This window comes from Ictalurus furcatus, chromosome 9, assembly GCF_023375685.1.
Source record: "Ictalurus furcatus strain D&B chromosome 9, Billie_1.0, whole genome shotgun sequence".
Classification (NCBI taxonomy): domain Eukaryota; kingdom Metazoa; phylum Chordata; class Actinopteri; order Siluriformes; family Ictaluridae; genus Ictalurus; species Ictalurus furcatus.
The window spans coordinates 4,343,964-4,365,041 of record NC_071263.1 but is presented as its reverse complement, the minus strand read 5'-3'; the positions used below and the strand labels follow the sequence as shown (position 1 = coordinate 4,365,041).

At 39.8% G+C, this 21,078-nt stretch overlaps 3 protein-coding genes across 4 annotated transcripts; 1 reads left to right on the top strand and 2 right to left on the bottom strand.

Annotated features, from left to right (window-relative positions):
* The first annotated feature begins 268 nt into the window (after positions 1-268).
* sccpdha.1 (saccharopine dehydrogenase a, tandem duplicate 1) lies at positions 269-10,591 on the top strand. Of its 2 annotated transcripts, XM_053633414.1 has the most exons (13): positions 269-441; positions 1,910-2,144; positions 4,213-4,325; positions 6,401-6,481; positions 6,641-6,770; positions 6,891-6,940; positions 7,018-7,148; positions 7,223-7,337; positions 7,555-7,674; positions 7,830-7,886; positions 8,310-8,421; positions 8,804-8,885; positions 10,098-10,591. In XM_053633414.1, the coding sequence occupies exons 2-13, from the start codon at positions 1,940-1,942 to the stop codon at positions 10,186-10,188; spliced, it is 1,287 nt and encodes a 428-aa protein (XP_053489389.1). In that variant the 5' UTR covers positions 269-441; positions 1,910-1,939; the 3' UTR covers positions 10,189-10,591. The 2 variants fall into 2 exon arrangements, with proteins under 2 accessions (XP_053489389.1, XP_053489390.1); XM_053633415.1 differs by lacking the exon at positions 269-441 and having other exon boundaries at positions 1,807-2,144.
* A 77-nt stretch (positions 10,592-10,668) lies between these two features.
* Positions 10,669-12,250, bottom strand: LOC128612932 (kinesin-like protein KIF28). Its single transcript, XM_053633416.1, has 4 exons — positions 11,890-12,250; positions 11,645-11,786; positions 11,421-11,560; positions 10,669-11,119 (listed from the first exon to the last, which is right to left on the bottom strand). Exons 1-4 carry the CDS (start codon positions 11,968-11,970, stop codon positions 10,961-10,963), a joined length of 522 nt encoding a protein of 173 aa, XP_053489391.1. The 5' UTR covers positions 11,971-12,250; the 3' UTR covers positions 10,669-10,960.
* Positions 12,020-19,986, bottom strand: LOC128612535 (kinesin-like protein KIF28). The gene is made up of 18 exons (XM_053632824.1): positions 19,281-19,986; positions 18,572-18,775; positions 18,363-18,398; positions 17,574-17,801; positions 17,119-17,273; positions 16,899-17,010; positions 16,720-16,787; positions 16,173-16,318; positions 15,938-16,014; positions 15,612-15,702; positions 15,440-15,500; positions 15,094-15,217; positions 14,625-14,769; positions 14,397-14,530; positions 13,066-13,173; positions 12,566-12,834; positions 12,300-12,474; positions 12,020-12,199 (listed from the first exon to the last, which is right to left on the bottom strand). The coding sequence occupies exons 1-18, from the start codon at positions 19,497-19,499 to the stop codon at positions 12,020-12,022; spliced, it is 2,532 nt and encodes an 843-aa protein (XP_053488799.1). The 5' UTR covers positions 19,500-19,986.
* Between the last annotated feature and the right edge of the window lie 1,092 nt (positions 19,987-21,078).

Sequence of the window (21,078 nt, the reverse complement as noted above, 5' to 3'; positions counted from 1 at the left end):
TCTAGTTCTTATATCTAATTTGAATATAATGTGCTCTGGGAGTGGAAAGTTCAAGAATACAAGCTCTACGGTTTTAAAAAATAGTCCAAATATTTTTGTACACATTTAAATAAGGAGTCTTATTATATATACATATATGTATATTAAGGATGCACCGAATGTTCGGCAACCGAATAAGTGAAAATACAGAATAAATTTGACCGAACAATGACGTGTTTGATGACGCGCAAAATAGCCTAGCAACCAGAGTGAGATGCGCGAATTCCACGACCTCCACTTCCGGCAGCGTGCTTGGAGCGGTGAGCGGGCGCGCGAGCGCATGCTCTACAGATGTTGACAACCGTGACATTGTTTACTGTGGACACGTGCACGTTTGTTTTGTTTCTATTCCGGAGTATTCTGTCACGTCGCGAGACGTAAGGGAGTAGAGAACGGAAGCAGGTAAAGACGTATTTATTTAAGGGAACATTACATTAACAACGTATCTAACTCTACTATATCTACTATAATACTATGTCTACAATAATACTCCGCGAGGTGTACAGTGACCCGAGCGGTATAAATCCCCAATATAACCAGCCGTATAGAACCGAATAGACCCATTTTTTTTCACTCTTGTCAATGCACTTTTTTAATGCACTTTTTTGGTGTAGGCTACAGAGTGTTAAATTCTTTCAGCAGTCAATTATAGACTAACATCAAGGGGGGTTCAAAGATGACCACATCCAAATATTTTTATTTTACTCATTTATTTATTTGAAGTTATATTGTGCCTTGTTGGTAGCCTATGCCTGCTGGAATGAAAAAAAATGTTCAGTGTTAAATAAATATTTTGAAATTGTAGTTTTTGTAATTGATTTTTTTCTTTGAAAAGCAAGACAAAATAGTAAAAAGCACATTTTGACTATTTAATTTATGCAGTGGTGAAAAAAATGGGGAAAAAAACCCCAAAAACATGTTCGGTTTCGGCCTTCGACTTTCGGCCAAGCTTTTCATTATATTCGGTTTCAGCTTCGGCCAAGAATTTTCATTTCGGTGCATCCCTAATAAATAAATGAATGAATGAATGAATGAATGAATGAATGAATGAATAAATATACTGACACATAAAATATGAAGCAGCTTTATAAAAACTCTAAACTCAAATTTCAGGTCAATTTTTAGTTTTTAAAATCTAATTTATCTGACAACCTGAAGTTAAAATAAAGTGTTAACTTTTATGATTTTATGCCGTGTTTGCAACTTCAATATTTTATTTTGAAAACTGAGTTAGTAAATTGCATTATTGTCGCTGACATCACACTTGTCATGCACATTTTATAATCCTTATTATTAGTACTGCCTCCATGTTATTTATTCTGAATCTACACACACACAAAAAAATAATAAAATCCTTATTTAATTTTTGTTTTTTTCAATGTCATAAATCATTAATGTGTTTTTGGAAAAATTGGGTTGCAGGATAAATTCTGCTCATCAGAATTATTTTTGAATCCTTATCATTTATAACAATTATTCAGACTTTTATATTCGACAAAACACTTTTCTTTAGTGTTAATCAGTTATAAACTAAACAGCTGCAGAACAAGATTCTATTAAAAATAGAACAAACACAACAAACTTGACAAATTGTGTATTTAGAAAAAAAATCACATTTGTTCTTTGTACGCGCTTTATTATATTTCGTTGACTGTATTTTTTGTCATGGCTTGTTTATATAGTGTACAAAATTTCAAGCGCAGTGAACTTTTATTCTGAAGTCAGCACTTCCGGATTCTAAGACACGCCCTGTTGGAGTTGTCACACACAAACGCACGCGCATATACAAACTCAGAGCAGCTCCAGTTCGCGTCTCACTCTCTCTCTCTCCCTATCTCACTCTCTGTCACTCTCTCTCCCCCTCTCTCAGTGTATTAATCAGGGTGAATTTTAATCCTCCATGATGGCAGCGCGTAGCTCTTCTTCCTCTCCCAGGCCCTACCAGCTCATCGTGTTCGGGGCTTCGGGCTTCACGGGCCGCTTCGTGGTGGAGGAGGTGGCGCGGAGCAGCGCGGAGGTTCCAGGGGGGAAACTGACGTGGGCTATCGCGGGGAGGAGCAGAGACAAGCTGGAGAAAGTTCTACAGGAGACCGCGGACCAACTCGGTACTTATACTGTTCTCACCTAGAACTATCACTATTAATCAGTTAATTCATTAATTATCAATCATTAACGAGAGATTCACCTGCACCTGTAGGTCTCAGGGTAGTACAGAGTTCTGCTGTAGGTCACAGGGTTCTTATTTGTGTCCAGGGTTCTGGTGCAGGACTGAAATCTAATCTAATCTAAAAGTCATCAGACCAGTTTTCCAGATTCAGAAAGCAGTTTGGTGTAGTAAAAGTGTAGTAAAGTAAGACTATCTAGCAACCTAAAAGGTTCCTTATTCGTTAGTGTGTTTGTGTTCTACATAGAACCCACTGTAGAAAAGCTGCTTTCCGGAACATTTCCATGCAGAACCTGTATGAAAAGCTAGAACGTCTGACCGTGCAAGTTCATATTTGTAGCTTTCTAAATAAATAGGTTCTGTGTAGAACCTTTAAGGATGACCGGTGTTGAGCTCAGCATCATGTTTGAGGAAGGTCTCAGTAGAACGCATGAGTGTTTTTCTGCTTCAGTCACTTTAAACACCTCACAGACTGTGGGGTGATCAAGAGCCACCAGTTTGTTTCCCCCCAAATTTGAATAGTCATAAGAGCTGTGTTTCTTTGAGAGTAAAAGTATTGGCACCTCTGTGCTTTTGTTATTAAAAACAATTATTTTGTTTTCTGTATTTTTTTGAACTGCTACGTGAAATAGTTTTATTTATTACGCAGTGTAGAACAGGTCTGTCTCAAACCACACCGTCTTCACTACCTAGTGCACTATTTGGGGTTTTTGTTCTTATTTTGGAAAATCAATTGAACCCCACACACGCACAGTCCAGACACACCTGAGCAGGTAATACTGAAAGTAGATCTCAGGTGTGTGTGAAACTCGATGAACCTCTTTCTACATGTTAAAACACATCAGACTGTGGCTGGATCCCAAATCCCTCCATACTCCCTATACTTGTGCACTACAGAGGGCAGGGTGTGTAATATACTGGTATCTCTGACCCTACCTAGTGCACTTATATATGGAGTAGTGAGGTGAGTGTCGATATGAGTGCACTATATAGGGTAGGAAATGAAGGACCCTAGACCCTGTGTAGTGCACATATTTAGGAAGAGTCTCAAATATGTACGTAGTGCCCTACTGAGGAACTCAAATCTGTTATTCTATACACTACATTGTGCACTTGTAGTGTGTTCTTATTGGACACTGTGTGCACCATTTAGGGTGTAAGGAGCAATCATTCCTCACTATGGAGTGTGCAGTAGACACAGGGTTAGAGAGAGTGTGTGTGTGTGTGTGTGTATATATACATATAATATATATATATATATATATATATATATACACACACACACACACACACACATACATACACACTGCTGTAGGGAATAATAAAATGTTTCCTAAAACACACAGTGAGTAAACTGTCTGTAGTGTAAAAGCAGGTGGTATGTATTGGCACCCTGAGTGTGTACGCACAGTGCTGATACAGTCTGATAAAGATGATGTAATGTGCAGAAACACTGATAAACTCCATGTGGACCATCAGGAGATTCGAGTAAAGGTGAACTCTGGTCAGGTCTCACACACGTGTGCTGATCATCAGATATGCCATATACTGCCATATTACACACTATGTGCCATATTACACACTAGTGTTTATGTGGCCTGTATAGTGAGTGTGTGTGGTTTGGGACGTGTCTTCAGCTCTGTTTGTTTGTTTGTGAGTGAGGGAACAGGAGGATGAGGGTGTATCAGAGGGGATTTGTGTGTCTAAATAAAGTTCAGTGTGTGATGAATGAAGCTCCTGAACGCGTTTAATAAAAGCTCTGAGTGTATGTGTGTGTGATGGAGTTTTCCATCAGCTGTTCAGGATTAAAGAGGAAAAAAACCTTCACAATGCTGCACACTTCAACACAAACTGTACAAAGGGAGAACATTTAGGGTGTGTGTGTGTGCTGCATGCTTGTACTGGTTTATTACAGCTACAAATAATTTGCGTAACTGATTCTGAAGTGTGATGTTTTGCATGTCTTGTCCTGTGTGTCTGTGTGTGTCTTTGTGTGTCTGTGTGTGTAGGAAAGCCAGAGCTGCAGTCAGAGGTGGAGATCATTGTGGCTGATGTGTCAGAACCGGACTCATTAGCTGCTATGTGTAAACTGGGACAAGTTATCCTCACCTGTGTTGGACCGGTATGTTATACACACACACACAGACGTGCCCACAGCATCTAATAATGGCACAGATTCTCCACAAAAGAAGGTGATCACGACGGGTTGTGCAGGTTGGGACTTCTGAAGTTCCAGTGTTAGAATCCCAGAATGAACAGAACTCTGATTCCCACAATGCATCACTCCACCAAAGCTTCTCCAACACGTCGCTGTGTTTAGTGTAGGGCTGCAACTAACGATTATTTTCATAATCGATTAGTTGGCCGATTATTTTGTTTTATTTCATTTATTTTTTTATTTCTGATTAATCGGGGGGTGGGGCAAACTTTCAGTACCCTTTTTTTTGGTTTGTTTATTCCAAATAAAATCCACAAACTGATTGTTACAAATATAAACTTCGGACTAAAACTTTACACAACTGTTTGTCCAGTTATATAAGACTGAAAAGAACCCAATACACACAGACACATATTATTTATTTAGGATTTTAGTTTAATTCTGTGCTTCCATAAACAGTAATGCATAAATACTTATATATAATATATACTTACATGTTTTATAAAAATATATGTAAAATAGTATTTATGCATTGCTTTTTATGGATGCACAAAAAGCAGTCCTAAATTAATAATAAACTCCCTTTCACTAACTGGTTTCCGTTACTCACTGCTTTTAGGCATATTGTTTTAATTAGACATTACAGATCTTATTTGCACTCCCACTGTGAGTGAGGAGCAACGCGGCCTCGTTAATAACAGATCACTTCCTTTATAATAAACGACAGAAGTAACACTGCAAGCGTGCAAATACAGCATATAATGACAGTAAACTTAAATTAAACTAAGCCTCTTAAGCAACATGCACCAGTTTCCCAAACCCCTTGCACACAGTGGAGCATTTTGGATACAAACATAATTTTGTGCTTGTGCATCACTGTCGTGCTTCCATGCCACACAATCTCCGCTTTGTAAAGTTTTATCTTCTTCAGGGAGTTTAATATAAAATGCGCCCCTGCCTTAGAGGACTTGGAGATTGCACACTTTCTTCCTCATGTTGGGAATAAAAGGTAACGTTGACATGAATAGTAAACTTAAGAAAGTCATTGTCGGTGACTCTGGGTGTCTGCTAAAGCTAACGGCATCACAGTATGTGCATATGACGTCATGCGCCACTGACTAGGAAGTGACTTATACTTCAGGTTAGTAAAAAACTAATTTGTGTTCCATTTGAGATGATATTACCTTTCTAAAATTCATAAAGTAGACCAGTGGTTCTCAGCCTTTTGTGAGCTCTGGAACCCTAGCATATTTCGAACAATCCACAAGGACCCCCTCACTCCACAACAATTATAGGCTATATATTTAACAGTCATTTCTATATATGTTGCTTTATTTTATTAATATTTAACATTAATAATTTAACATTGGACATTCAAAATTTAATCATAACATTTCAAGATTTTATTTTTTAAATTTTATTGGTGGTGTGACATTTAATTTGACTCTCTGAATGATCTTTTGTTTATTTTATCCATCAATAAGACACTTGGAACTTCTCTACCACTCAGGTTTTTGCAAATTATCATTTCATTTGTAAATAAATGTAAAATAAAATCCATCAATGAACGATCGTGATATTTTTGCGAATGCACACGAATAACTAAATTGGTTAATTTTAAAACATTTCATTTGAATATGTTTTGATCCATTTAACAAAAAAAATTATTTCAACATTTTTAAAACTTTCCCACGAACCCCCTGCAATTACACCACTGACCAGTAGAGGTCCACTGACCCCGGTTGAGAAACATTGCACTACTAGACAGTGGAGTACATAATACATAGTGTAAGTGTATAGTACGTCATTTGGGACACAACTTTAGTATTTACTCTCAGAAGTAGCGTAATGAGTAAACATGCCATGTACAGACCAACTAATCCATAATGAGATTCATTGACGACGATTTTCATAATCGATTTTATCGATTAGTTGTTGCAGCTCTAGTTTAGTGTTTGTTTAATGTTTCTGTCTGCACTTACAACAAACTGAATCTGTCCAGTTGTGTAAGTTGATGTGGTGTGTGTGTGTGTGTACAGTATAGGTTTTATGGCGAGCCAGTGGTAAAGGCGTGTGTGGAGAATGGAGCTCACTGTGTGGATATCAGTGGAGAACCTCAGGTACATCTATACACACACTATGATTCAGAATATCAGGTGGAGAGTTTAAATGTGAAAATCTGAAATAGCACACACACTTTTTTTTACTTATTTCTTTAATAATATTATTAGTTTTTAATTTATATATTAGTACACATGCCCGACATAACCTGTGTGTAGTTTTTAGAGAGCATGCAGTTGAATTATGACAGTGCGGCGGCGGACGGAGGTGTGTACATTGTGGGAAGCTGCGGGTTCGACTCCATTCCTGCAGATATGGGTGTGCTTTACACACGGGATCAGTTTAAAGGTAAGACACACACAGTAACGTTTATTAAGACTTAGAGTGAGATCTCACTGTACATCAGAGAGAATATAACCGTACTCATTGGTAATGTTCCATAAATATGTTGTGTGTGTGTGTGTGTAGGCACTCTGACGGCTGTGGAGAGTTTTCTGACAGCGAGTACAGGACCAGAGGTTTGTATCTTTATTATGGTGTGTGTTATTATTCACACTGGGTCGTGTCCCATTTCTCACGCTGTGTGTGTGTGTAGGGAGGGTGTATCCATGACGGGACGTGGCAGTCGGCGGTGTACGGGATGGCGGACAGCGAGAAGCTGAAAAGCCTGAGGAAAAAATTAAACCCCAAACCACTGCCTGTGATCGGGGCCAAGATTAAACGCAGGTAAAATAATTCACCACTCACACACACACACTTTACATTAGGTGTGTGAACTAATATAAATCGTGTGTGTTTAGGAGCGCTCTGTTCTACAGTAATGAGATACAGCAGTATGCGGTTCCCTTCATGGGTTCTGATCCGTCTGTGGTGAAGAGAACTCAGCGCTTCCTGTCTGAGGAACAACAAACTCCGGTTAGTTACTTTTATACGCACGCAACGTTAGTATTAATGATATCAGGTGTAATTGATATTAATACAGATATTACATTTATCTGTGTTTAATATAAAACACACTGATGTTTACTGTGTCTAAATAGTTACTGATTTTGTTCACTACATCAGGGGGCGGAGCTACTCCTGTTCAGCAGTAATATGGGGTTGAGTTGTGATTGTGGTGGTTTATCCTCAGGTTCAGTACGGAGCGTATGCTGGAGTCGGGGGAATCTCCTCCGTTATTAAACTGCTCTTTGCCGCCTTCATCTTCTCTCTACTCGTCAAGTTCAGCTTCGGCAGAAACCTTCTGATTAAAGTATGTCTGGTTTTATTCCTCACTCTCCCTGTGCCGTGTTTATAATTACATTTCACTTTCACTTTTGTATTTTAACAGTTCCACTTCATAGGAATTTGCTATTTGTAAAAGATAACGCTTACAATATGTTGTTTATTTTTCCACTGTTTGTGCAGTTTCCAGAGTTTTTCTCTTTCGGATATTTCTCCAAAAAGGGACCGACTCGGAAACAGGTACCATACGGTCCTACGATAAATAACTCTCATCAACTCCCCACTAAACATATACATCATAGACGGTTTTCAGCCATGAAACGGTGCAACTCCGCTAGCTGGATAACAAACTAATCCACACTATTGTAATATCAGTTCAGATCAGACATTTAGTAACTTAGACTTTTGATAGCGTGGTCTTCAGAGGAATGTTTTTCATTTAGCGTTAACACTAGAATGATGTATGATTTCAGACTGGTTAGCATGCTGTTACTGCCCCAGCCTTTTATTTCATTTTAAAATGAAATAAGGGTTTATCCCTCATTCTGTGCTACATGCTTTAGAGTGACACACTGACACCTTTACTATTTTATGAGGCTATAATGTTTAATGTGTGTGTGTGTGTGTGTGTGTGTGTGTGTGTGTGTGTGTGTGTGTGTGTAGATGGAGGGATCGTCATTCTGTTTCGCGTTCTTCGGTGAAGGCTACACTGAAGGTCAGGATCCCTCTCAGGGGAAACCCAACGCTAAAATCCGCACACTCGTCCAGGGACCAGGTATGTCCCTTCATTCATCATAATATTTTGGATCAAATGAACTCATAATACAGAGGTGAATCAAAATAATAAATATTTATGATTGTGGATAGCATATGGGGGTGATCCTGCTAAAGGGAAAAACGGGTACAAACTTACACACAGCTTTTCTGGCAATGACTTTTAGCTACATTTAAATCTGATCATGAGAGATGCTAACTGTATTGATTTACTGTAATGAGTCTTGTAGCGCCCCCTGGCGACTAATTCAAACTACTTTAGAGTATCTCGGGGAATAAACACTGGAAATAATCGTAAAATATGTCTTACAACAACTATATATAATGTCATGACATCACATCCTATATTGGGTAATATATTAATATTGTGTTGTGTGTTACAGAGGCGGGTTATGTTGCGACCCCGATCGCCATGGTGCAGGCGGCTCTCACCATCCTCAGTGAACCTGGCGCTCTGCCCAAAAAGTCAGTCACCATTTATTAACTAACTAGAATTTCAGTGTAACTGTTATTGTTCATATGTACACCATCCACTTTATTAAGAACACCTGTACAGATTCATGCGTTATCTATGATTATCAGCCAATCATATGGCAGCAGCATAATGCATAAACTTATGTAGATCAAGAGCTTCAGTTAATGTTCACATCAAACATCAGAATGAAGAAACAGTCTGATCTCTGATACTCTAACCGTGGCGTGGTGGCTGGTGTAAGTACTTCAGAAACTGCTGATCTCCTGGGGTTTACACAGAATGGTGTGAAGCAGAGGACCTGCAGGCTGAAACACCTTGTCGATGAGAGAGCTCAGAGGAGAATGATCAGACTGGTCTGAGCTGACAGGAAGTCTATATTAACTCAAATAAGCACTCTGTACAACCGTGGTGAGCAGGAAAGCATCTCAGCATGAACAACACATGGATGAGCTACAGCAGCAGCAGCAGCAGACCACATCAGCTCATGATTGCCTCAGATTCCTGTACTTAGCCGACAGGAGAGGAACCTGATGTGGTCTTCTGCTGTTGTAGCTCATCCACCTCAAGGTTTGAGGTTTTGTGTGTCGAGATGCTTTTCTGCTTACCTTGGCTATAATGAGTGTTGATAAGAGTTATTATATCCTTCCTAAAAGCTTAAAACAATTTGGCTGTTTTCCTCTGACCTCGTTCATCAACAAGGTGTCTCCACCCGCAGAACTGTCGTTCACTCAATGTTTTTAGTTTTCCGCACCATCCTTGTAAACATCACAAACAGAGTCTCAAAGATCTGACTTTTCCCCATTCTGATGTGAACATTACCTGAAGCACCTGTATCTGCATGATTCTGGGTATTGTGCTGTAGTCACATGATTGGCTGACTACATGAACAAGCAGGTATTCCTAATAAAGTGGATGGTGAGTAGTTTATGCTGTAATGGGTACAGTGCAAGTTCTTATAAAATATTATTAAAACTAAAGCGTAAGCTATATTCTAGAGTGCTATAGCTCAGAAGAAATATGTCATGGATTAGTGCACTACATCGTGCTCACAATGCTCCAGTGGAGGGAACTAACACGCACACACGTTCCTCAGCTCTCTAAATGATCTGAACCTCATCTCTGTAATGTAACTATGATTTTAATTTATAGTGTTTATTAGAGAGGAGAGTAATGTAATGTATTAATCTGTGTGTGTTGTGCAGAGGTGGTGTGTACACTCCTGGAGCTGTCTTTGCTAAAACCTCCCTGATCGAGCGGCTGGATAAACACGGCATCCATTTCTCAGTGCTGTGAACAGGAGTGGGGCGGAGCTTCACGCAGCACGTCTTCCACACTTCCTGTCCTATACTACTTGCTCTGATTAGCGCTTAGCATTAACGCTTACATGCAGGGTGAAAGTCACATTTCATTCTCAAATTAGTGTAATTAAACGCCTTCACTGATGTAGTCAGTTACTTCACAGTAAAGAGGAGGTGATGTGTAACCTAACACACACACAGTGTACGTGAGCAATATTTAGCCTGGACATGTCACACACTTCGCATTTATTGACACGTGCCAGATTTTCTGTTGGGAATTTAAATGTTTGTGTGTGTGTAGTTTTTTCCCACTGTAACTTTTTGCACTAATGAATTAAAAGCTACAGAATGTAATGAGATCATTAAAAACTGATTTAATTGCACTTTTAAAAATATTATTTCAACTTTTCTGTCTTGTATGGCACACCCACATATTTACACACACAGTTGCAGGGTTATTATTTAGCAGTCCTCTCTGTGTGTGTGTGTGTGTGTGTGTGTGTGTGTGTGTGTGTTAAATAAAATGTGTTCTGAGTGGCTGAGAGGTACAGGGATTCTCATACAGCTAATATATCACTGTGTAATCAGACACACTGATTGGTCCATGCTTGCTTTGGCTCCGCCCCTGGATCGTTCTTACTTTCCTACACTAGTTCTCTACTCTCTCTGTTCATTAAAAAACAATGAATTAGAAATGAATGGTGAGAAACACTGACCAGGTGTGTAATGTGTAGTGAATGTGAGCTCACCTGTTGAGTGGGCGTAGGTTAAGACCACACTGCAGATTTCTCTCTCTTCCGCCGAACGATGGCTGCTACATCCTGCTTCAGCGCACACACACACTGCTCCAACTGCTCACTGAACTCTTTCAGCAGGTGTGTATGCTCATCCACAAAAAATCTCAGACCCTGCAGGTCTACCTCCTCCTAACACACACACACACACACATTAAGACCGATGAAGTTCTGCAACTGTAAATGTGCCTATAAACAGACACAAATACAAGGTGTTGTAGATTTACTCAATAAATTGCTGTTGTATGAAAGGAATAAAACGCTCATAGTCTTCCCTGTGGTTGAGGGCGGGGCATTAGAGAAGGGGGTGTGGCGTGGTGGGCGTTAGCGAAATCGAGTACAGATCATTTATTCTCTCCTTCCTAGCTTGATGTATTTAGAGAACAGTTTTTTAAAAGATGTTGAAGGTAAAGGTCACTTCCTGTGTGCATACACTGGGTCTGTGTCTGCGCAGCCGCTGCAGCTGAGCTCGAACCGACGTCATGCTGTGGTAAAACACTTTTAGCGCTCGAGCGAATTCAGCATCACAGCTGGACTTCAGGCTTCCTCTGCGCCCTCGAGCACACTCCACACCTGCAATCAGGACACAGCCGCTTCACACTGACATCACAAACACTCACTAAACTGTGTGTGTGTGTGAGAGATAGTGTATATTACCACGTGGTGTGTTTGTGTTGAGCTGTTCCCTCAGTGTGTCATTCTCTCTCCTCAGTGCTGCATTGGTGTTCTTCAGCTGCTCCAGATCCTCATGTAGATCTCTCACACACACACTCTGATATGACACTGAGCTATCCACACTCTACATACACATCACATCATGAAAAGGACTGTACAAGGTAGAGGGGTAAAACTAACAAAAAGTGTGAGTGTGTGAGAGAGAGAGAATATAAACAAGTCCTGACCGTGTGCTCTGAGTCCTCGGCTGTGTCGATGAGGATGTTGTTGTCCGGAGTTTTCTTCACACTGTGCAGATGTGACGTCATTTCAGAACATCCCTCTGCACACGCCAGACAAAACAGGAAGTAAACAAATTTAATTCCTAATGTCACTAGGGTTGCCAGTGTTAGGGGACAGAGCCTTACAATAGCCTCTGTGTGTGTGCATGTGTATACCCTGTAGACCCCACAGCTGCAGGACCACAGCGTTACTCTGCAGGTAGGTGAGCAGTGTGTGTGATGTGTTCAGCGCTGTGAACTGAATGCAGTAATCCAGCTGTGGGTTCACACACTGCCACACCGCCTGAGTGTAGAGCAGCTCTGTGCAGTCAAACACCTGGAACCTGAACACACACACACAGCTTATTCAATTAACAGTGGATTAACACTGTAACACACCCTGTGAGTGATACACACCCGATCTGGATGCCGCGGGTTCGGGTCTCTTTGACCCAGCGCAGGCCGCAACACTGATCCAGAATCAGTTGGAAATCCAGTCGCTTTCCAAGCAGCTCTGTGGGGTCAATCAGGATATCATCCTCTCCAAGGGATCTAAACACACACACACCAGTTGATGTTCAGTATAATGGTGATTAGGGGTGTAAACTCATTAATTTCATGAATACTGCTGAATGTTACCCACAATCCCTCGGGGCTGCAGGGAACTAGGCGTGCGTGCAGTATGGCCTCCTCAGTGCCCTCAGGTCCCACCACCTCCACCTGCTCATCCACAGCAATTCGGAATGCCAGCGAGTGCAGCCACAGGTGCGCGCTGCCCAGGTGTAAAGGCTCCACTGGGTCCCAGAAGGGATCTTTATCCTGGGGCAGGTTGGGCAGCGACACCCCCCGCTGGTACACCTCCTCCATCAGGAACTTACGGTTAATGAACTTCGCTTTGGACCACAACCACACCTGTATGAGGGCGGAGCCAAGGGAGATTTTTTTTCTTCTGCTGTTTAACTACTCCAGTGACCACGCCTCTAGTAACACTAGCTATATTTAATAACCGAGATATTTCATATATTAAATAATACATCAGCCAGCTATTCAGTGGGCTCCAATAACAACCCCAACACTGTAACGTTGTAATGATTCAGGAGCAGGGTTACCTTCAGCTGCTCAGATCTCTGTTACATTACTGACCTGTTTACTTTGTACATTCATCACTCTGACCACAAGCTCCTTCTCCAGGTCCTGACCTTTAGAGTCAGACATCGCCAGGTTCTTAATCTCCAACCTAAACTCCACCCCCTGAAAAATAACACCAGAAACATTCATTAGAAAAATCCAAATTCAAAACTACAAAATGGTACTGTGCAAATGTCTGTTATAGAACAGCTGAAAAGTGGGGGGAACAACTACAGATGCACCAGTGTATCAGCCAGTAATTGGTATCGGCCGATAAAGGCAATTTTTATTGCTATCGGCCATCGGGCGATAGTTTAGAAACATCTGATGATCAGAGCTGATTATATCCTGTCAATCAAAAGAGGGCGGGAAAACACATCGATTACATGCTGTGTGTAAAGATGATGCCTCTTGTGTTGAATGATGACAAAACTACAGTTTGTAAGCTCTGCACTTCTAAAATTGTACACCGGACGCTGCAGCAATGAAGCGGGAGTTTCGGCGTCGAGTCAAATAATTTTTTGTTGCTGCACTGCTCAAGCTGCCCGCGCTGAATTAAAGGGCCAGTACACCGTTGAAAGATTTAAATGAGATTTAAAAGATTAGTTGACAAAAAAGTATATATATTGCACAGAAAAATATATTTGTAGAGTAGTATATTTCATACCCAGTTAATGTTAATATATAAAAAAGTTGCTATTATATATTACCAGTTTGATGTTTAATGATAAATTAGAAATGCTTTTGTTTGTGGTGAGTGAATGTGAGAGTAACAGGATTTTTTTAGAATTCAGTCAATGTTAATATGAATTAATAACATTCAATAAGTTAAGAAATCTTAATTTAATCTTCAGAATTTAGTTCATATTAATTTGAGTAATGTGTTTTCTGTTTATGAGACCAGTTACTATGAAACAACTTGTTGAAATGGAGAGAATAAAGAGAGAACAAAGTTTTTATTTATAAAGTTTTTCCTTCAGAATTCTGGAATTATTATTAATTTAAAAGAAGGTATAAAAGGCAGAATTATCTGTATCTATATCTGTAAACTGGGGGACTCCTGGACCTTAGGATGGCGTAAGCTAGGAAACAAGAAAACTAGGGAATATCTAAACACTACATAGGGGACTAGGCAGCAAAAAAAACTAGGGAATGTCTTTAAATGAAGGAAAGAAGGAAATTAGAGAAGAACAAAATAGTGCTCAGGGGCGGAGCCAGAGGTTTAAACCAATCATGGGGTTTGTCTGAAGAGACAGATCTTTCATATCTATACATCAATGTAGAGTGAAGGAAAGTGGACCGACAGACATGACTGGACAGAGCTGATGGACTGATGAAGAACTCGCCTTGTTCAGTTCCTGACTCATCTGGTTCGCCTCCGTCACCATCGGCATCAGTTTGGCGTAGTCGTAAAAGGCAGCTAGGAGACTGGGGTTGGGCTGTAGGGACTCTACAGAGACACAATTTAAATTAGACATAGCTGAGAGCGTGTATCCAGACCCTCTAGTGCTGTACCGACACTGCACTGTTAATATTAAGTAATTAAACATACGCACTCTGTCCAGGTGTGTCACACAGTGTGTGCAGGTGAACTCCCTCCGCCACCGCCAGCTCGGACTGAAAATAATCATAATCATAACGGCTCCAATCATCTCCGACCCGCTCCCACGGAAAACCCATGAACAGGAATGTGCTGTTGGAGCCCAGGATCACGCGATCCTAAAATCATAATAATCATCATCATCATAATCATTTTAACTTTGGTAAATCAAACCAAAGTGTTTCATGAAAACATAAAGGAAAAAAGAGAAAAGTAGAAGAGTATCTTAAAGAAATAAACAGGAAACAAAAAACAAGGAAGATGACAAAAAGAGAAATAAAGAAAAGGGAAGATATGAGATGACTTACAATGGATGAAAAAATAAAAATAAATTAAAGAACAAAAAGAAAAGACGGTAATGACTAAAGGAAATTTTCTCTGTTTAAGATGCCATTGTTATTATTAATATTATTATTATTATTATTATTATTATGTAAAGGTACCAAATGATGCAGCTCTGTTGTCTGAGATATGGACGTGCCATTAACTGTGACCTTTGACCCCGACAATGGAGTAACTGTCACTCGACGCTGCTGATTGGAGAAGATGGCATGTCGCTCCTGAATACTGCAACACACACACACACACAAAACACCCATTATGAATGTCCTGATTCTGTGGAGTGTCTGTGTGGTGATTAAATCTGCCAAATGCAAATTTGAATATATGACATCACATGACATATATATATATATATATATATATATATATATATATATATATATATATATATATATATGCACATGAGTTTAACTTGCTCAGTAGTTTTAATAACACATGATGACTAACCCCAGTCCTCTAATGGAGATGGCTCTGGGTGACGCGTCTGCTAAACCCACATCCCAGTCACCTTCACAAAAACCAGAACAAAACTTCTCAACACTGAGCAACACACACACACAGACATACACATACACACACAGATGATATTTAACACAGAATCAGGACTACTCTCACTGACCCTCCTGAATGAAGAGCTTGATGACTCCAGAGAGCTGCGCATCTTCATTAATGTTCAGCATGTAGGGGAACATCTGCATCATCCTTCGCTCCTGTCCTCCATCACCGGCCAGAACAGAATATTCATCACACTGCTAATTACTTCTCCATTCAGACTCCTCAATTCTTCACTAATCTCATCTGTGTGTGTGTGTGTGTGTGTGTGTGTTTGTTTGTGTGTGTGTGTGTGTGTGTGTGTGTGTGTGTGTGTGTGTGTGTGAGTGAGAGAGAGAGAGAGAGAGAGAGAGAGAGAGAGAGAGAGAGAGAGAGAGAGAGAGAGAGAGAGACCTGTGTGATGGTGGTGTACTGGGTCTCCCAGTCTTTCAGAGCTTCCTGAAGGTGCTGCTCCCACAGAGTCTGAATCGCTCGGATCTGCAGCTCATTGTGAGTCAGCAAACGCCGCAGATCTTCTATACACACAGACACACACAAAACCTCTCAGATAGACAGCACTCAGAACTAAAACTAGGGAAGCAGAAACTGTGGAAGAGGAACACTAAGGGAATACTGTCTGTGTCCTCACTCATCTCCTGATCGGACTGTCTCCCACTGTTCTGCTCAAGTTTACTGAGCTTGAGCATCAGTTTAGCATTTTCAGCTTTCAGCTCTTTAACCAGTCTCTCCGTTGGGCCCTCGTTCACCACGGCCTTGTTCTGGATCCGCTTTGCTCTGAAACAGAAAGATCAGGGTTTTTATCTGGGTTTACAATAAGATCATATCACTCAGGGTTCAGTTTCAGTATTAATCTTTCACTGGAAAATCACTCGTAGTAGAAGAGTAGAAGAGTCAGGACACTGTTAAACATGAGACTACGTAATAAGACTAAGGAAAAGAAAGTAAATCAGGAAAAATAAAAAGAAGTAAACAAGAAAACGGTACATTTCCTCAATTTAAACATTTGATATGATTTCTATGTTCTATTGTAAATAGCATATGGGTTTAAGAGATTTGCAAATCATTGCATTGTTTTTATTGACATTTTAGACGGCGTCCCAACTTTTTTTGGAATTGGGGTTGTAGATGAGGTATTAGAGAGGCTCAGGATAGGATGAAGGATGAAGAGAACCCACCGTTCAGCATAGCGCAGAGTGGAGAGTGACTCCTCGTAGCAGATATCGGCCGGACTGAGAGTGGCGATCTGAATGGCGGTGAGAGAAGAAACATTTAGCAGGTTTCAGTGTGTAGTGCTGAGTGCAGGCAGGAAAACACAGTAAAGAGTGAAATGTAAACAACGGTGTTAAAAGGTTACCATGACGGTGCGGCTGTTCCCCCCCAACGCAGACTGCAGGAGTTTAGTGAGGACGGAGTCTCTGTAGGGAATATACACTGCTTTCTTCCCCAACGAGACTTCTGCTAGGGCACTAACCAATAAACACACACACATAGTAAACACACACATGGATTAAACATTAGTACGCTGGAATTAAACACCATACTGTACACTTCTATCTACCACATTCTGTTTGGACCTGATGACATTCCCAAGAGTGGTGAGACTGAGATTAATGGCTGTTCCCTCTTTAAGACGATCGACCTCTGACCCTGATGACCTTTGCCTTTCACTTCCTGCCAGGTCAACCAGGTTAATGTTGGACTGTTTAGTGATGCACTCCTTTGCGAAAATCTGTGGAAATGATTATTTTCAACATTTTTGATAATTCGTTAAAAATATTGCCTTAAATGTTTTATGTCAGCCTGTGCTACACTACATAATCGATCAATTTGTCTGCGCTACACATTTCACATGTAATCCGACTAGGAGCAGGCACAGGAAAAGTGGAACATGGCTTCTATTAAAGCGCGCTGCTGTCTGTGTTTTCTTGGAAACAGCAGAGCTTCCACAGTTCAGCTTCTCAGAAAAACAAAGTGACATCAAGAGTATTTTAGTATCTAACCACACACACACGGTGTTACTGTTCTTTACCTGTTTGAGCTGTATGATGATGAGCATGTGTGAGCGGCTGCTGTTGGCGTTCAGGTGTGTGGCGGCGGTGGTGCGTGTGCGAGTTCCCTGCTCAATCAGCTGCTCCATCTGTACAGCGCTGTCACACGCCACCCTGCGCAGACCCTCCACGTAAAAACCACGCTGCTGATCCTCACGCACACGCAGACCACCAGCCGAACGACCCGACCTGGACAACAGATCGATCACCTGAACAACACACACACCTTTATTATCAGGACTACACATGTAGGTTTAGTGCATGATGCTAAACTAGAGGCTATAGGGTTCTATTACTTATTAGCTCTATAGGTACAATGCTTCTGCTAAATATGAGACACAACCGAGAGACTTGTGAGAGAGAAGAAGAGTGTGTGTGTGTGTGTGTGTGTGTGTGTGTGTGCATGCGTCTATTATTTATTTTCTTAAGTATCATATACACACTCAGTAACAGTTGAACTCATGAGCAAAAAAAATAAAAATGGATGATGAATCAAATAAGTGATGACTAATGAGTGGTGAATCAATCGAGTGGTGATTCAAATAAGTGTTGAATCAAATAAATATGCAATCAAGTGAGCCGTGAATCAAATGTGGAATGAATCAAAGAAGTGGTTCATGAAAGGAATCTAAACTTGCAATGTTCAATTCACTTAATGTGTTCAAAAGAATCAAACATTTACTCAGGTGTAATCGGTTATAAACTAATTCTTATGAGATCTAAGACACAGAGGAGTGTAGAAATAGAGTCATTACAAGATATAACATTACCTGTTCATTATAGATTTCTAACATGCTGAAGAAAACCTGGGGACAGACGACACACAGATGATTAGTGTGTAATGTTAATGTATAGATTCTTTAATATTATTATAGTGAAGACAAATACACACATAATCCACTACCAATACACACACACACAATCAAGTTAAACAGGTGTCACACAGAAAGACAGACAGACAGACAGACAGACAGGAGACCTGGCACTGGCATCTGTCCTGATTGGCTGTGATGTAGGTGAAGAGTGAGTGACACAGATTTGGGACAAGGCCCTTGTTGGCACCGAAGCCCATCATGGAGTAACTTTTCCCCGAACCTGTCTGACCGTATGCCAGCAGTGTGGCATTGTAGCCCTGCAGAGCGTTACCCAGAATCCCCTGCCCCACTCCAGCAAACACACACCCCTAGGAGAAAAGGGAAAAAAAAACCACACACACACAATTATTATATATTATATTTTACACAACAACTATAATTAACCATAATAATAAAATAAAACAAAAGAAAACTAACATACTACTATCACACAATTTGAAAAAAATAAACCCTGCAAAAAATATATATATATATTTTTAATTATGAATAATAATATCATCATAATAAAAAACACAATTAAAGATATACAATTAAATTGTAATACACAGTATAAAATTATCAAATAAAATTATACATTACACACTTAAATAAACAACAATAATAAATGAAACCATTTATATCCATAAATGTATTAAATCTTATTTAGGACTGAATAACAAGCTTTTGTTGAGTAAAATAATGAAAATATGCTACAGATCTGCTCAAATTCATATTCTTACTAATTCATGTATTACTAAACCTGCTGTGGAAATATGATGGAGAGTGTGTGTGTGTGTGTGTGTGTGTAAGAGAGAGAGAGAGAGAGAGAGAGACCTGGTCAGCGTAGCGTCCCCCCTCGTCCTCAGGTACTAACAGTCCGTCTGAGTTCTTCATGAAGCCGCTGTGAGACCAGAAGGTGAAGTGGAAAGTGAAGGTGCGGCGGTGCTGACTGCGAGGCTCCTCGATACTCACACTGTTACTGCTCATCGTAATAATACAGCGACTCCCAGCATCACGCTCTCTCTGCACACACACACACACACACACACACATTGAGTTTCTTTAAATAAGGCACCATCATGTACTAGTTACTATCTATATAAATAATATTAGTTGAGTGTTAAAGCTGCTGTAAGCAATATTAGCAGTTCTTGCTAACTCAGCAGGTCCCTTCATCTACCACTTAAACACTGTTTAATATTATCACAATAATAAATCCTAGATAACTAGCTAATCATGCTAGCTAAACTAATACACCACATTTATCATGTTTTAAAGTCGAACTATTCTGCTTTTTGAATACATCTGTGTGAGGAATAACACACTCCGGGCCGTGCAGGTTTAGTAAATAATGCACACCTGGGTGAGGGTGTGATACCACATGATGCACAGCTAAAATAAAATAGAAAAAGTAACAAAGAAATACTAAAATAATTAAAATATAAATAGTTGAACTTGTGCTGTTTAGTTGTAACCCACTGGAGCCGTTCTGAGTTCTAACATGAGCAGGTATTTAATAAAGATTTTATAAAAACACTTCTGTAAGTCACTCTGGATAAGAAAGTCTGATAAACACTGTAACTATAAATAAATATAAGAATATAAAAATTATAATAAAACGCGCTTATTTACAGTAAGTTATAATTACACCGTCCCTGCGCGTGCTAATCAAGCTAATGCTAGCTAAGCTAGTTCACTTCAGTGAGGACGGCGTTAGCAGCTAGCCAAGCTAATAAATGTTTATTCGCTAAGTGAAGCGTTTTGTGGGTTTGCATGTTGAATCCTGATGTTGGGCACAATTAAGTTGATTTTGTTTATTTTTTTAATTAAAAAAGCATTTTTAATGCTTTATAACACTCTTCAGGCACATCTTCAGCGGTAGCTAACGCTAAACACCTAACTTCGCTCACGCGAGCTAACCTGACTGGATTTCTGAGGTGATTTTATATGCTGTATGAATGTTTTTTTTTTATGTCAATTTGAGGACACAATAAATAATTAGTCTTTAAAACCTCAGTGATAACAGTTCATCAGTGTCAGTGTATAACGATTTTAAACCACTGGTGTCGCTAGAATCTAGTTGCCCAAATAAAAATAAATAAATATATATTATCTGATAAAGTACAGCTTAATAGTTTTCTCGTCCAGATCCAGTAATTTCATGGACATGGACGAACTAAATAATAATAAAAAACAATAATGTAAATAACTTTCCCTCACTTCCGGTGTTGGACGAGTTGCAAGTTCAGTGAAGCTTAATGAGTCGATTCTTTGAATCGCTTCATTTGGGTGAACGTTAGGAGTCGATTCAGGAATTTGAAGAGCCGTTTAGTGATCCGAACAGTTCAGTAATAAATGTCAGGTGTTATCAGATTGAGTTTTGTTCAGAATGACAGCTTGTCAGGATAAAAGGATTAACATTGCATTGAGAAATGGAGCTGAATTTTAGGAAGGAAATTTATTACAGTAAAATTAACCAATTTCCTTTACAAAATATAAAAAGTGAAGTAAAAGTTAAAACCTATACACTGTGTTGTGGTGAAGTAGAAATATTCCCAAATTATACTTCATTACTATACACCACTTCACAGCCATGTATCACCTGCAGTGTATTATGGGTCTCTCACTCTCA